The sequence below is a fragment of the Bos taurus genome, chromosome 4, assembly GCF_002263795.3.
Source record: "Bos taurus isolate L1 Dominette 01449 registration number 42190680 breed Hereford chromosome 4, ARS-UCD2.0, whole genome shotgun sequence".
NCBI lineage: Eukaryota > Metazoa > Chordata > Mammalia > Artiodactyla > Bovidae > Bos > Bos taurus.
In genome coordinates this window covers 67663770-67681439 of record NC_037331.1, presented here as the reverse complement: position 1 = coordinate 67681439, position 17670 = coordinate 67663770, and the positions used below count along the sequence as shown (strand labels likewise).

The following is a 17670-nucleotide window of genomic DNA, read 5'->3' as shown; positions in this document are numbered from 1 at the left end:
ATTTTAGATAGGACTTGGGAATGCCTTGCTTTATTCTAGAGTCAAGGAAAAAAAGCGTTCAGTTTGATGCCATAACTCTCAAATGTCTTTTCTTAGTAAGTCAGCAATGGTAATCATAAGATTTGATACTCAGATGAAATAGGCCTTGCAGAAAGCAGATAGGTCTGGCGTGATCAGTGCTGTATTTCATACACAGTGTCACATTCTGTAGCCCTGATTCATGCACAAGAAGGAAACTTCTCAGATGTTTTGATAAAGAATACTTCAGCCCATGCATTAGATGGACCAAGCATATATTGTTGCTGGAGATGTAAGGATACTTATATAGAATAAAGATATGAAGAAAACAGTTCTAGCCAATAAAAATCATTTGAATCTGTGAAAAGCAAGCCAAGACTAGAGAGCTGTGATTTTTCAGAATATTTTAAAATAATCATTTTAAATGAAAACAGTTTAAAAACCACATGTACTCAAAATGTCTGAAAAATTACCCAGAGACAGAGTAATCCCATTTGGGAATGGGTTACAATTTTAAAGTCAAATTTTACTGTAGTAGAGCAAGAAAGGAAAAGAAAGAACCTTTCCTTTCTACTGCTAACTTTTTCTTGAATTTCTAAAGGCAAGTTACTTTGGACCAGAATGAAGAATATACCCAGTTTTGCATTTAATTTCTTTACTATCATATTTTGTCCTCAGAGTTTCATAGGGAAATTATTTTATTTTTTAGAGCAATTATTTTAAATCGCAGGGGAAGACTCTTTGGGAAGGTACAGATGACAAAGTCAGCTGAACCCTCAATCACCTCTTGTTCCAGTTTATTTTTCTTCTTTTCTCATCAGTTTGTTCATACTGGGAGTAGGGAAAAAGGAAGACTTTGGTTTTCAGCCTGCCTTTGGATGTTGGGTTCAGTCTCATTAGAAACAAAGCAGGTGATTTGGTTACATTCAGTATTTCCTTCAAAACCTGAGAATCTCTAAGCTAGTGTTTAGTTAACCACCTGCATGTCAAATAAACTTTTCATCGAAATGGGGTGTGTCCTGCCAAAAATGTATTGTGCTAGGTAAGAGCAGGAAGAGGAACAGGGACTTAGATATATGGCCTTGGGCACAGACACACACCCTGCGGAGACTAACACCTCTAAGGCCCCACACTGTTGCTTAGCAAGTATGTTCTGAACTTCTGAACCCATAGGTAGGAAAGCTATGAGACAGGACTGTGTGAAACATAAGTGGAAATTAGCCGGTAACTTTGAAAAGAGCTCATATCCAAAGAAACATATGGAAAACTTAAGAAAAAAAGAGGAATCTAACATATGAAAACCCAATCCCACTGGAATGTTTTCTCATACACAGTATAAATGCCACATAAATAAAACCACAAACCTCTGCTAAAGTACACCAGAGGACGCGAGTCCCCAGCTCTCTCTCCTGTGAGGACCGGGTTGGAAGGCCCCGTGAGTTTCTAGAGACAAAAGCTGTAAATAAATCCTCCTCCTGGGAACCGTGGGCTTGGTTCGAAAGGACCTTTGGACAGTCCCTTCAGAGTGATGCAGCCTGTGAAACAGCACTAAAGAGGTCTGTGATTCAGGCTGTGGGACTCTGAACTTCTGAGATACCAGTGAATGGTGGATATCTTTTAAGGACAATGATATTCTGGTTGGAATGGGATGGCTGCAAGTGGTATGTATAGAGCTGAGGACTCCTGGGGATGTAAACAGCCCAACAACACACCCCATTGTCACCAACTTCTGTTGAAATTTTTGCTTAGAAGGTAGAGTCCCACCCTTGGTCTTCTTCCCTGTGTAAATCTCTGGTTTGAAAACTTTGCAGCATTCAAGGCGTTTCAAGCTTGAGGGTTGAAATGTCACTTTAAAAGCAGGGTTAAAAAGGTCACACAGCTGCAAATAATAATAGCCCAATGAAATTCAGATTCTAGCTGCAGCCCACTTCAAGAATAACACTGAAACAGGAAACAAGCATACCAGATCTTTTTACCAGTAAAGCTAGTAAGAGCACATCTGATAAAATGTGTGTGTGTGTGTGTATGTGTGTCAGACAGACAGACAGACAAAGACATATATAACAAGACAAAGACACAGAGAAACAGACACAGAGACACAGAATTTTCAAGAGAGAAGATACACACAGTAAAACAAAGAGAGACACACACACATGCAGAGGGATACAAAGGCACACTCACAAAGTAATTGATTTTCTTGGACTGAGATTCAAGTGTATTTATTTTTCTATTTGAAGATATGATATTAAAATAATATTAATATTTAAATAATTTCAAATTTTAATTCTTCAATTAATATCTCTACAAATGGTCCTATTTTACAATGTTTTACTAAAATGGTCCTGTTTTACAGATGAGCAAATAAAACAGTAAAAGCTACCATATCCTTCAAAATAATGTCAACCTCAAATTAAATATGTAATTCATTTCCAATAGCTAGCCACATGTTGGAAGAACCATCCTGCACCCTGACTTTTAGAGTAGAATCAGGCATCTTAGAATAAAATACTTTAGTGTATGCATTTAGTGAATTTGTGTTGGGTTATTATTAGGTGTAGATCTTTGCCTTTCTAACCAAGACATTGAGAGACATATTTGCTTTTTTTTTTCAGAAACACAAAGTATAAATTGGCTATGCCATTAACTAATTTAGTTTTAATAAATACCCTTTGTTTGCAGAAACAAAGTAAGACTGATATGGACTCTCATACAGTGTGATGAACTCAAGATGTTTGTCCCCTGACCTTGGCATTTTAGGAAGGACCTGTTTCCTCCTCGAGAACCCTTTCTGCAGTCCTCAGTGGGGTAGAGAAGATCTGTTTCAGGAGTCTTGCCAAGACGACTGAATCCAGGCTCATCATAGGGCAATAAAGGCTGATGGAGGTTGTTAACATCACTATTAAAATGCAAGCCCCCTTTCAGATCTCTAAATGCATTCATGTCCAGATTAAGAATACCAAAGCTGATGAGGCTGTATCAGTATTATCTGTACTTATTTATGTTTACAGTTTGTGGCTTTGGAGTTCCCAGAACTTTTGGTGTTGATAAAAGCGCATGCCAGGTTTTCAGATTAAAAGAACATTTAGTCTCTTACTATTCCAAATCCCATATCACTGTATGAATCTATTTGCTGTTATTGGGGAAATTTGGACCATTCCACTGAGATTGGAGTTTGCTGTGAACTAAGAATCAGTAATGGCCTACCATGATTTAGATGGAGAGGCATCAGTCTTGGTTGATTCCAGCAAAACAGATGACGTGGGTTTTTCCCCTTTGGGTTCAGTTGGGACTCGTAAGTTTTAAAAGACATATTGACAGTATTTTGTATAGAGTATACAAGTTTTTTTATAGTATTTGTGTTTTGCCATGTTTGCCCTCTGTGAAGTGGTAATTCCAAGTATATCCCTAAATGCCCGGCAAAGCATTTGAATGGATTGCATCAGCCATTGTGGAAGATTTCCCATTTTAGACCAGGAGGAATTTGTGGGGTCAAACACTGAACAATGAAAGAGTTTCTTGCTCATTGAGAGGCCAGTGGAATCCAGTGGCAGTTTAGGGTTTGAATTGTAAATCAAACCTGTCATCTCCTTTTGGACTGTGAAAAACCTCTACTCACCGCTTTATACAACATTTGGGTTTGTTATTAGGGTTTTGTATTGTTTTCCAAAAATTTGAAGGGAAATTAGACTCTTGAGGCATTTGTTCACTGAAGCTGAACTTTGGAAAAGAGGAACAAAAAAGTAGTACTATTTGTAAAGAAACTCTTAAATGATTAGACAGCTCCCTCCACAATTATTACTGTATTTAACCAAAGATATGGCTTCACTCAGTATTACTCAAAAGACCTTCTCTGGGTGCCATACACAATCCACATATGGTTAATACACTGGACTCCAGTGGTTTCAGTGTCTATGATAGTATTAATAGACTGAATTCATAATGAATTAGTAATTTACATGTGCAATTTAATGAGAACTAGCCTGTTATTTTCACCAAAAGCATCTTTGACTTTTTTTTTTTTTCCACCGAATCTGGTGAGATTTTTTTCTTTGGTCATAACTGGGAACAGGTGGAATTATAGGCCTGCACAACCTCTTGCCTTGCTGAAAACTTGGCTATGGGCCAAAAAGTTTGAGGACCACTGCCTTAGGAGTAGGAAAAAAGCAAGCTGTTTGAGACGGTTTATTGTGATGATTCAGGATTCATTACCCATTCCACAAATATTTATTGAACGCCTACTATGGCAGCTCTCTGAAAGTGAAGCCTGGAGTATGGCGGTTGCCAAGCAAAACCAGGTTCATTAAAACATCCCAGCTAGTAAAACAACTGAATGGGAAATGAGAAGATGAGGCCTGACTTCTGAGGACCAAATGCGGAACAACCTGGCTAAAATCATGTCTGAGTAATTTGCCCCCCACTTGATGTATGATAAAAGAATATACACAGGGCTTTAGTAGAAGTCTGTTTGAGAGAATAATTATTACAATATGTGCTTGAAAAGAACCATAATGATAGACCATAAAAATAGATCACGGCTCTTGACTAATACATCAGACCAGACCATGCTGGTTGATAAAAGTAATGAAGCCTGTGTGGTAGAGTGCTACTATTTAGTAAAACTTTCACCGACACCCACACAGAATGGAATGAGCAAGGGCGTGCTGTTTACAGAGGGTAAATGTGGGAACGAAGAGCATCAGAGCATCAGAGTTTCACATACACACACACACACACACACACACACACACACACACATATGTATATACACCCACTCAGACCCTATTAATCGCTGAAAACTTCTTTAATTTTAACAAGTGCCATTCTTCCTTAGGACTTATTATTCCAGTAGTACATTGCCAAAACCTTTTTTTCATAGATCCATAGCATGTAATATATTGACACAGATTCATTTATGTTTAAATAATAATACAATAACTGGTAACTCAGTTGAACATGATAAACTGAACTCTATTTGAAGGCAGAATCAGTAGTCCTCTAGTCAGCCCTATTCCTCTAAATGTGGTGTTCAGACCATGAAGGCTTGATAAGACAGCGTAAATCTATAGGGCTGAACTTTTTAAAAAAAACTGAATGTTGTTCTAGTCTCCTACCACTAGCATCATATGACCGTGATATTTACTGCAGTTCATATGCAAATTATACCCAATAATTAAAATAGGTTAGGTCATGTTGACATAAAGCAGAATTGCTAAAATTACTGTTAAGGGCCTGAATGTATGGGAAAAGTCAGCATTTAGGTGGACTGAGGTTTGGGATGGAGTTGTGAATATAGCTGAAAAATACTTCTTTGTCATACTGATGTGACAAGGCCTGGTCAGTCTCTCTCTTCTCTTTAGCTTATTAATTAATCCCTTTAACCTCCAGCAGTAGCACTTCCATTCTTGACCACTTCTATCGGCTGGACATTAGTGATCATCACTACTTCTTTCAGATGTAAGCCATACATGTATTTATATGGCACTTTTTCAGAACTTTTTCATTTTACTGTCATGTAATCTTAATATTGGTTAATAAAATGATTAATACTGGCATTCTTTGGTTACCTTAGCAGCTAAAGTTCTTAAATGATGTCCAAGAAAGACTTACCTTACAGCAACTTCTCTTTTATGCATAAGGAATAGTTAATACTAGAGTGAGGTTCCATAATATTTGTCCACAAAGTCTCCTCCCACCACTTCCAAACACACACACTTAAATACACAGACCTTTCTCCATAACTTGTAAAAGGCTCCCTAACTGGTCCATGTGATACAAGGATGAAGGAGCTGAAGACTGATATTCACATCCCCATTGTAAAGGAGGGGAAATTGAGGTATGAAACAGCTGAGTGACCTGGTAATGGTCAGGCAGATCATGGATGCAGAGAGAGAAAAATTCCAAGAAAGTGTTTTAAAAAGTTCACTAGAAAATCAAGGCATATTTGATATTAATGGTAACCCAATTACCTTGCTGTTAGTTCTATCTTGGATCAAAATCATTTTCTCAGTGTTAAAGTCAGTCTTTACTTGGAGGCTTAGAAGTAAGTTGTCAGCACTCACAGGGGTGAAGAGGGATGCTCTGAGATAAGTGATGGCAAAATTTTTGAACAATGAGACATGAGAAATCATTTTAGTTGCTCATGACTTTCCTCAGACAAGAACAAGTGGAAAGCTTCTAAAGATATTTGTAGTTTTTCGTCATCTAAATATAATAGGGTAAAAAAGCTTAAATAATATGCCTAAAACAAGAAAGCTGTAAAATTATGCTACATTACTGCCTTGGTAGGTGACTAGTCATTTCAAATGGAGAGTGGAAAGGGTATTACTTGCTGAAAGTTGTAGGAGGATGAACAGTGATGTGAAGAGAGTTTACATTGGAAAATTTGTTTTCTTTTTAATGTCTAACTGGGAGTATTATCTAAGGCAAATCTTTTTCCCTTTGTGTTTCAGATAAGTGAAAGTATGCCTCTATTTCCCAAAGAATATATGTGGATATATTAGTGTTTGGGGAAGGGTTTAATGACGGACAAATTAAAATGGGTTGTTTTTGCAAGATGATAAATAGAGTTTTCTTGGATGAAGGGTAACTATTCCATGAGTGAAGCCGAGTTTCCTCTGCAAGAGTGAAGGTGACTTGAGACTCTTGGAATCACTTAGAAGTAGCATTCTAAGGAAACACATCACTTCCTTTGTTCAGAGACAGAACGGTAGGTTTTAGTTCTATAATAAAGCCGTGCGCCACCAGCAGCTCGTGGAGCTTCTTTAAACTCAGTTCCAAGTTGGCAAAAAGAAAATTATGATTTAGAAAACTATTTAAATTGAGGAACTTCAACTGCTTAGTACTTCTTAATGTATATTTTTTTAAAATTATGTTGCTATATAGATCAGTAACTACACAATCATGTATACTGTACTTTTATTGGTTTGGGGGTGATTTGCAAAGATAATTTTGATTATACTCGATTTTTGCCTAATGAACTTACCTTAGAGCCTAAGCCCTACTTAAGAAAAGACCCCACTGTAATTTAACATATGTCTGTGATCATAACATAAGGTTTTTCCCTGCAAAGCTACCTTATTCCAGATAACTTATCTAGATCAGGGAGGCACCCCTTTTAATCTAATTTTAATTTCCAATCAGCCTGTAAAACCTAATTAATGGCATGTTTAAGGTAATGCTTTTTGTATTTTCTGATTTCACCCTTGCACAACTTGGATAGTTTTTGTTGAGGTATCATCAAATGCCTGAAATGAAAGGGAATTTAAGGCTCACCACCAGGGTCATTTGCTAAGCTGGCAGTAGGGCTACCTTGTTCATACGAAAGCTCAGTGGGGTGATCATGGGAGAATAATTTGACGCTCAGGGTTGGTCTTCACACTGATGATTGCCCAGAAACTACCCTCCTCTTGCTCTCTTAAGCAGCCAACCCCAAAGGACTGATGCAATCTTTGCCTAGGAACCTTCCTGCACAGGTGAAGGGTCTTACCTGGAAATAACACCTGATGGCTGTTATTACAGACAGAATTTCTGCCACAACAGACATTTTTGGAGTTGCATTTTGTTGGCAATTTTCCCCTCAAAGTGCAGTAAATATGCATCTGATAAAATATAATAGGAACTCAGCTTTCAGGGAGCCTAATAAACCTCAGCCAGGCAGGACCTATTGCTCGTGTGCATGTTTTCCTCATCTAATGTGGGAATTAGCAGAGGAGAGGGCTCCGAACCGCTGCTTTTCTCATGTTTCTCAGGTAGAAGCAGGAGATATTCATGAATTTCTGTTTTCCTTCCTCCCTTTCTCCCTGACCCTTCAGATTTATGAGGAATCCAAGATGAATTTGGAGCAGGAGAGGCCGTTTGTCTGCAGTGCCCCAGGCTGCTCCCAGGTGAGTGTGGGGGGTCCTCTGCTCTGCCTGCAGGGGACGCAGTACCTTCCCACAGGGAGGCACCTCTCACTTGGCCATCATGCCTGCTGCTGGCTTTCCTTCTTATACCAAGATATTCTCACCACCGCCACCACCACCACCACCATCATCGTTTTCCACTTTGAATAGTTTGAACTACTTCCCGCCCAGCCTCTGCGATACATTGGTGTTGGCCATTTCCCCCCATAACTTTCCCGGGAAGTAAGCCAGCCAAATCCTGCCCACCAGATGTTCAGGATTGATATTTCAGACTAGGGGAAAGAGGGTGCCTGCTTTGACAATAGCCACTTAAATTCTGGGCCATTGGATTACTGGTGAAATAGCTCACAGTCAGGGACTGAATTCGATTTTGTTTTGTTTTCCCACTTAAGTGAAATAAAACTCCTAGACTCTTCTAGAACCCACAGTTTTTCCACTTATCTTTAAGAGAGGAAGTTGGCCTGCTGTGCTGGATTAACCCTCTTTTGGCCTCCAGTGGTTCCTATCAAGTGGATTAGATGTGAGGTTTAGATGAAGTTCTATGTGCAGAGTGTTTAGTAAAGGACCAGCACATTGTGTTCGATTAGATCCACTGTTGCTATGACGACTGCGGCTATTAGTGTACTAGAACCCCTGTCTTTGAAAGAAATTGGAAACATCCATCATCTAAAATCAGAGTTTGGCATTTTCCCTTTGGAACTTGATGGAGACTTTTTCTACCCTTGACCCTTTGGATATCTCCAAGTTCTAGTCATTGGAAAATGACTGCACATGGTGCTCTCGTGCCAAGATCTTCGTTTTATGGGATAAATGGCAATCTTAGAACTCAGAGCACAGGCATGTGGGTAGTTATGCTCTCTTTCTCTAAAGTGCCCAGTAGTTTCAAGTGGAATCAAGCCCCATATTTTTGTCTGTTTACATTGTGGGGTTGGTGGCACAGTGTGGAACCATGTCTGTGAGTCAATGAGAGGCGACGTCCATTAAGGACCCTTTCGTTTTATCACCCCAGAGAGTTATGAGGAGGGTTCTGGAAGCTTCCTGGGGGGAAGATGCCATGGGAACATGAAATGTTATTGCCCTGTGATGCTGCTGGTGACATCAGACCCTGGCTAAGAAACCAGCATCCTTTGCTTGGGTTCTAGTAGATTCTGCAAGGGCTTTTGTGTGAATGCTCGTTTTCACTCTATAAATAAAGCAGCGGAGAAAATTATTTTGAAATTCAACTATTTGGGGCTGGTTTTGGAGGTCCTTTTGAAATAGGAAACACTGGGAAGACATAGATAGGTTGTTGTACTGAATAAAATTCTGCTAGACCATGACTCTCCATTGTGAATGCAGAAAGTTACCTTATCTAAGTTAAAACTGATTTCTACCTAGTTTTCTTAAGGAGGAGTTTTGATAGCCACAAAAAATCCAATAATTTGAGTAGTTTGCTTTGCTTTGGCTGTGAAAATGTGACATTAAGTTTTGTTCAATTTGAGACAACACACTTTCCAGGGGTCAGCTGTGTAAATAAAACCCATGTATCCTGCCCCCACAGAGTTTCTAGCCTAACCATCATCTGTGGAACCACATGGTCATGTCATCAATTAATTAATGAACTGCAGTTTTCCATGAAAGGAGAACACAGGTCACCCTGAAAAATATCATAGGGGGATTTACTTTACTTGGGGGAGGATAATGGGGTTTCCTCTGTGGAAGGGGCATTTAAGGGAAAAGGATCCTCAAGAGATTTACCAAAGGCCAAAGAAGGTTCATGGCGAGTTAGGGTTTCAGGATATTCCAGGGTTGTGAACGATGGTAGAGAGAGCGTTTGAGGAAGGCTTAGCTGTATCCAGCATTTGGATAAGTCAGAAAAGTGCACAGTGGCCATTGGACAGTGTGGTGGAAATTTCCCATTTTCAACCCTACCGACATTTGGGGCTGAATAATTCTTTGTTGTGGTGGTGTTAGTGGGGGCTTCGCTATGCACTGTCGTGTCGTTTTTTAGTCGCTAAGTTGCTGCCTTTGTGAACTACTTGTTAGTGAAAGAAAGTTTCCATTTGTCCTTGGCATGGAAAGGCTCAAATAATGTCTGTGAGTGATAACAAACTCAATCTCGGTCACAATTCTGCCTTTGTGATGGTGGTAACTAAGAACATGCGCTTTTAAAGGATTGTTGTTGTTGTTTTAGACACTGAGTTGTATCTGACTTTTTGCGACCCCCTGGACTGTAGCCCACCAGGCTCCTCTGTCCGTGGGATTTTCCAAGCAAGAATACTGGAGTGGATTGCCGTTTCCTTCTTCAGGGGATCATTCTGACCCAGGGATTGAACCCATGGCTGCTGCCATGTTTCCTGCATTGTAGGCAGATTCTTTAACCACTGAGCCACTGGGGAAGCCCTCCCTGTGCACTATAGGATACTTAGCAGCATTGTTGAACTCTACTTGTTAGATCCCATGAGCACTCCTCAGTTGTAACAACCAGAAATGTTTCCAGACATTACTAAATGTCCCCTCAGGGGCTAAATTGCCCCTGTTGAGAGTGACACCCCAATGCTTTGCATTTCAGCTTTAGCCTTGTTTCTTTTCAGATCTGTTTCCTTTGGGGGGATCACCTACTTCTACGTGATGCTCTCCCTTTCTATTTTAGGTATTGCTACAAGCCATCTTTTCTCCTTCTTGGAATCAGGCAGGGTATAAATAAACAAATGTTACAGACGTGTAGTCACTGGTGTCAGATGCTGCTAGAGCTGGGATAGCGAGAGGCCTGAGCAGGGGCTGTTGGGTTTGGCAGTTGGGTGCCTGCCGGCGACCTATGAGAGAGGAGTCCAGTTGGGGGCCAGATTGGAAGGGATTACCAAGTGAGTGGGTGGTGAGGAAGTGGAGGTGGCCAGCATAGAGGAGTCTTTCAAGAGTGCTAGGGAGTGATGGAAAGCAGAGTGATATAATGGTAGCTAGAGAAGGAACAAGCTTGAGAAAGGTTCTTTTTAAAGTCAGGGCTCTCCAGGCTGGATTTTGTCAAGGGCAAGGAGGAGTGAGCATGCTGACTTGAAGGATCACAGGTTGACTCCATCCTCAGGAGATAGGTGTGTAGAGGATCCTGTGAAGGAGATGGGGGTGCTCATTCTTCTGAGACAGGAGAGAACGGAAATAGAACCTATGAAGTTAATGCAGATTCTAAGATGGAGGTGATAATAAAGCTTGAAGGGGTGTATTTCAAATGATCTTCAGCTTCAGTGAAAGCAGGTCATTTCCTTGAGAAGGCTAAGTGAACTGGTGAAATAGTTGGACAAACATGAGAAATGGGAATTTGTTTCTTGGTTTTAAGGTAAAATTCCAAGCCTCTTCTTTCAACACCCTCTAAATTTGAATGTGAAGATAAACCTACAACTTGATGTCTCTCTTTAATGTGGAAGTGTTTTTTCTTGACAAGCTGTTATAAAAATATGAGTATCTTTCAGTTGAAGAGAAATTAGAATTAAGAATATATAGTAGTTGGTCAGTGATTCCAAGGGTCTCCTGGTGGGGTGTTAGGGAATCAGTCCATCATAACATTTACTTTAGCCGCATTCCATAGCCTGGGAACCTGCATGGAGAAGAAAGGATGGCTGGGAATTGGAAATGGAAGTAAGTATGGATTATGAGTGCTTGCACTGTGTTGGAGGTGATGGATGGATTCCCCCACCCTTTTCCCTAATTGGAAAGAACCTTTGCTCTGTTAGGAACAGCTTGTAATATCTGGGAGATTTTTATGTATGTGTTATGGCTCCTTATAAATTAACTGTGTCCCACAAGTGAGGAGAGACAAGTTTCTTGTGCTCTTTCTAATCTCACAAAGTCCAATGTTAATTTCAGTGTTCCTTTGCTCTCTGCATTAACCATGTTTTAAGTTCCAGTGGCCTCTCTCAGCTCTGTGTCTGTTGCAGACTGTACATTTTGGCTATTTACAATTTGCTGCTCTTTTCCTACCACATGTAAAAAAAAAATTCAAGATGTCCTGTATTGTCTCTTTTGGAACATTATTATAGTTAATATGAGATATTATGGAAAGGCTCAAATGATAAAGAATCTGCCTACAATTCAGGAGACCTGGGTTCCATCCCTGGGTTGGGAAAATCCCCTGGAGAAGGGAATAGCTACCTACTTCAGTATTGTGTCTGGAGAATTCTATGGAATGAGGGGTCTGGTGGGCTACAACCCATGGGGTTGTAAAGAGTCAGACACAACTGAGCAACAACACTTTAACTTTCTTTTTTTTTTCTTTCCTACCAAATGTAAAAAGAAAATTCAAGATATCCTATATTGTCTCTTTTGGAAGATAATTATGGTTACTATGATATGGAAATTATTAGTAGTATATAATAAGTTTATATTCTATTTTTTTCTGTTTATATTCTATTTTAGACTATTATTTTATGGAGCCAAAAATGGCTGTCCAAATGGCTGCAAATGAAGCCTGCTACCATGTTGTTTCTGGTTATATATTATACAAAAATTATGATAAGGCTTTTGACAGAAAGACTTTAAGAACTTTAATCTATGTATCTAAGTCACACATGGTATTATAACATATTTGATGCAGTCATTCTACTGTGGTGTTAGAGGACCAAGAAAATAGATGATCCTGCAGGAAAAACCCACACATCATGGAGACTTCTGGGTATTCAGAAATATGGCATTATCACCATGCTTTGCAACTTCTATACTCTCCAATTTATGTTATACAAATGACAAAGAAATGAATGATATTTATTTGAAGAACTACTTTTGAAATAGTCCAATGAATTTAGCCTAGTGAATCCTCTCATTCCCTTGAATACAAATTATATTATTTGCAGAAAAGATTTCTATTCTAGTATACAATGGTAATTGAAATTTATAGCCACTATCCTGTGGTGCTGGGATACTCTGCAAGATTTTCTAAATTGTCAAAGCCTAGGAAACATTTAGCAGACCTAATTGTCTTTTGTTGTATTTTCATTTGACTTTGATAAGGCAAATACTCAGTTAATTTTAGTTATTAAAATGTACCGGTGTGAGTCAGGATAAGCTAGGCTCTGCTGCAATAACAAATCAGCTCAAAGCTTCAGTGTCTTGACACAGTAAAGACTGATATCAGTTGTCCAAGCATACATTTCAATTATAGATTGACAGGACATTTTTCATAATTCTTAGAATTTGGAGATGCTCTTCATAATCCTCCAGAGATTTAGGATGATTGAGGGGCCACTGTGACTGGCCATGCTAAAAGGGAAAGGATCTTGCCCCAGGAAGTTGATGCTCACATCTGGGTGACATGTCACTTCCATTCATAACTCAATGGGCAGAACCACTCATATGGCCCCACCCAACCACAAGAGGGCTAGGAAATCTAATCCCATCATATGACCTGAAGCCAGACAATTGAATACATTTGGGCACAGCATTTTGACAATAATAGTGTCATTCTCTGAAAATTAAAACTAAAGTGTTGGTTTACTACACTGTAGGGAGTATAGAACATTAAAAGCAATTTGTCTTATTACTATATATCATATATATAATTATGATTACTGAGATAATCAGTGTTCAACATCTTCATATACAGAAACATAGTATGCAAATGTCATGCGGTACATTTGTAGATATGCAGCAAATAATTAAGCATGACATGGAATTCTTTCTCAAAGTCTGATATGAATGCATATGTGCTTGCATAAAATAATTTGTCATTTTACTTACCAACCATGCTTTCACACTTTTTCAGAACTAACTTTTTGTTTTGCCTGTCACGTTTGCAATGCTGATGTTTTTCTCTGTGATGGCAAATATTTATTATAAAACTGAATGGCTCCTCTCCTCTCTCCCTTTTATATTTTGTCTGACAGCGCTTCCCAACAGAGGATCATCTGATGATTCATAGGCACAAGCATGAAATGACTTTGAAGTTTCCCTCAATAAAAACAGACAATATGTTATCAGGTAAGGAGCCATCAGGCAAAGAGGCTTGGGTGAGCAGATCAGCCACATGTGAGATACTTGTCCTGCGTAATAGAATGATTTACCACTGGCAAATTCTGAGCCTTGAAAATATACATTTCTAAGATATAGCTGAGACTTAAAATAATGGTAAGAAGAAATGTAATCAGCTAATGTAGTGTTTACTAAAATAATTGGAACTCTATGACTTCTCATTTTTTGTAATGTGAAATATTTATTGCTATGAAACTTGTATCCATGTATTTTTTTTAAATCACATATCTGTAATTACTCAAGCAACAAATATTAATTGAGTATTGGTAATGCACTCTGCATAAAAAGCAGAGACATTACTTTGTCAACAAAGGTCCATCTAGTCAAGGCTATGGTTTTTCCAGTAGTCATGTATGGATGTGAGAGTTGGACTATAAAGAAAGCTGAGCACTGAAGAATTGATGCTTTTGAACTGTGGTGTTAGAGAAGACTCTTGAGAATCCTTTGGACTGCAAGGAGATCCAACCAGTCCATCCTAAAGGAGATCAGTCCTGGGTGTTCATTGGAAGGACTGATGTTGAAGCTGAAACTCCAATACTTTGGCCACCTGATGCAAAGACCTGACTCATTTGAAAAGACCCTGATGCTGGGAAAGATTGAGAGTGGGAGGAGAAGGAGACAACAGAGGATGAGATGGTTGGATGGCATCACCAACTCAATGGACATGAGTTTGGGTAAACTCCAGGAGTTGGTGATGGACAGGGAGGCCTGGCATGCTGTGGTTCATGGGGTCACAAAGAGTGGGACATGACTGGTGACTGAACTGAACTGAACTGAATGCACTCTGCACCATTCTGAGTGCCATGGAGCCTCAAAGATTGATATGATTACTATTTTTGAGGATATCATAATGTAGTGTGTGTGTGTGTATGTGTGTGAAAACTTAGCTAAAACGGAAGACTGTCCGTGATACGTATCAAAAGAGCATTGTAAGGAAGAATGCTATGTGACTTTTGTAGAAGGAGCTCTCTTTCTGGTTGAATTAATCAGTGAACGTTTCCTTAAGAAACAGTACCTGCTTCATAATTAGGAAATTAAATGAGATAATGATGGAAATATAGCGAGTACTCAGCAAATGTGAGCAGAAATAAATAAGGCTAATCTATCAATTAATTGCCATTCTGTCCCATTTTGACAAAAGAGTGCCAGTTTTCTCACAAAGAGTGAGAAAACTTGAATTCTAGTCTGGCCAGATGACCTTGAGTAAGTTGGTGAACACTTCCGGGCTTCAGTTTCTTTTTCTATAAAATGGGAATGATTTTATCTGCTAAGATACAATGAAAGTATTAAGTGAAAGTATTTCATGAACCCAACAAGGGTAATTAAAGCATTTCCCTTCTTAGGCTAGAAATAATTTGCTCAAGCCGCTGTCTCCCTGGCATCGTGAAAAAAATGATACACCCATAAACATGTTTTAAAAGATATCAGAAGAGAAACTGACTGCCCAGGCAAAACTGGCTCCAATAATTGAGCATTTCTATGGCACTTAAATTTTACAAGTATTTTATTATCAGTATTATCAGTAAACCCTCTAAGAGTTTTGTCAGACAGGTTATTATTACAAGCCACATTTTACTGAAGAGGTGGAGGGAGGTGGGAGAGGGAGCAGCTCTCCCAGACTCCCCAGTTCAGTTCAGTTTTGCGCAGTCACGTCAGACTCTGCGACCCCATGGACTGCAGCATGCCAGGCCTCCCAATAGGGCAGAAATAGAGCCCCTGATCCTGCATTTCTAACCCTCTGACCCACACCAGCTACTGCACTGTCAGGCTTCCTCAGTTGATACATATGATCAAATACTTTCAGTGATGGGATCGCCCACACATGTTCACAATCCGGCCTGTACTTGTTAATAGTGCAGATGTACTATAGTTTGGAAGACTCTTAAGTTCAAAGGCAGCCTTTTCCTTCAACCCTCCCCCCACACCCTTCCCCGATACCTTTCTCAGTCTGTTTGTTTTCATTGAACTAGCTGGCTCTTCAGAAACAGCTTTGTCTTTCCTTAAGTCTAGAAACAGAGATGCAGAAACTCAAATTTCTAAGAATTATGAAAGCCTAGAAGGATTAGGAAGGGTGGTCTGTTCTTTTGTTTTGATCATTTATTAAGTTCAGTAGAGTCACATGTGGTGTTACCTTACAGTTCAACAATGAACATATATATGCAAATAGCAAGGCATTAGACTTTGGAATCCCCAATATTTTAAAATAATAAGTTCACCCTTTATTTTATCCCAAACAGGATCCTTAAAATAGGCTGCCTTGGGGTAGGGAGTGGTAAGTGAGTGTGAGGATGCTGTGCTTAGTCGCTCAGTCATGTTCCATTCTTTGCAACCCTATGGACTGTAGCCCGCCAGGCTCCTCTGTCCTTGGGAATCTCCACGCAAGAATACTGGAGTGGGTTGCAATGCCCTCCTCCAGGGATCTTCCCAACCCAGGGATCGAACCCAGGTCTCCCACATTGCAGGAGGATTCTTTACCATCTGAGCCATCAGGGAAGAGGGAATGGTGAATATCTGGAGATTTTCAGAGATAGAGATAAGAATTACTCTAGTGTCTCTCAGACAGACCGCTAGGGTGACCCTAAAGGGAGCCCCATCTGAAGGTCTGAAAAAAAAGCTAAAGATGTGTGAACATGTCTATAGATTTTCTATAATCAGATTTTTGATGAAGGTCTTGCAGCTTTTCAGGCATTCCTACCAGATTCTTACTAGTTTGATAAGAATTGTTGCTGGTGATAATTGGCATTGTCAGATGGAAAACTATTGACAGAAAAGTCACTCTGATTTTTATTATATTGAACTTGGAATAAGAAAATGAAGAGAGAAATAAATGAGGAAAAACAGCATGAATAATATAAAGGTATATATTTTTTTGCTTTCTCAGGTTTTATGTTGAAGCTGGTAGGAGGCCATTTCATACTCCCAATGAAATTGAGTGTTAAATTTTAAAATGTGCTACCCACACTGCATGTTTGTAATCTTGCAGAATTTTCTTGCTGGAACAGAATGCAGAGCTCTTCAGTCCAACTCCAGGGGTTGAGGTCAACTACACATCATATGTCAATTTGTCCGCAGTGAATTGTAATAGGCTATTTACTGGGTATTTTTGCCTTGCTATTTTTCCTCAAGAAAGTCTTTATATATATTTATCTCAAACACAGTTTTAGCATACTAGATTATGATTGTAAATATGATTGAAATTTTATTTGTGTATATCTTGATTACTTGGATTTGAATTTATCAAAAGTTTCAGAATATATTTTTATTAAAATATGTTCATTAAGATTTTATTTCTTAATGTCCCTTAAGCCTATTTTGTGGCCTCTCATAAAGATTAATAATTTTGTACAGCTTGAAATATAGTAAAAATAAAAATAGTATAAATCAAATCTTAAATCAGTGAGTGTCATCAGGGCAAAAATGTTTAAGTCCCTCCTGGGCTATTTTTTTTTCAAGCAATATTCGATTATACAAAATTTTATTTCAGATGAATAGGAATTTGACATATATTAAGGAGATAATGTATGGTAGGTATGTTTATCACTGATTTCAGGATATCTGGCTAACCTAAATTTTTGGAAAATCACTTCATCCTTCCTTAATTGCAAATATTGCAGTTAGGGAAGTTATTAAGATACCACAGATATATTCTTCATGGATGAATATCCAAAGAATTGTAAGATCTGAAATAATTTCATAGCTTTGCCATAGAGCCCATTTTATTTAGGGCGGGTAGAATTTACTACTCAAAATGACTGTA

At 38.9% G+C, this 17670-nt stretch overlaps 1 protein-coding gene across 9 annotated transcripts in view; it reads left to right on the top strand.

Annotated features, from left to right (window-relative positions):
* The window catches only part of CREB5 (cAMP responsive element binding protein 5), a 438005-nt gene that overhangs the window by 70849 nt on the left and 349486 nt on the right, over positions 1-17670 (top strand). For 5 of the 9 annotated variants that reach the window (XM_024990748.2, XM_059885640.1, XM_024990747.2 and 2 more), the window contains 2 exon segments: positions 7830-7901; positions 13769-13862. In XM_024990748.2, the coding sequence (XP_024846516.1) occupies positions 7848-7901; positions 13769-13862 (148 nt within the window). In that variant the 5' untranslated portion in view covers positions 7830-7847. 9 annotated transcript variants of the gene reach the window in all.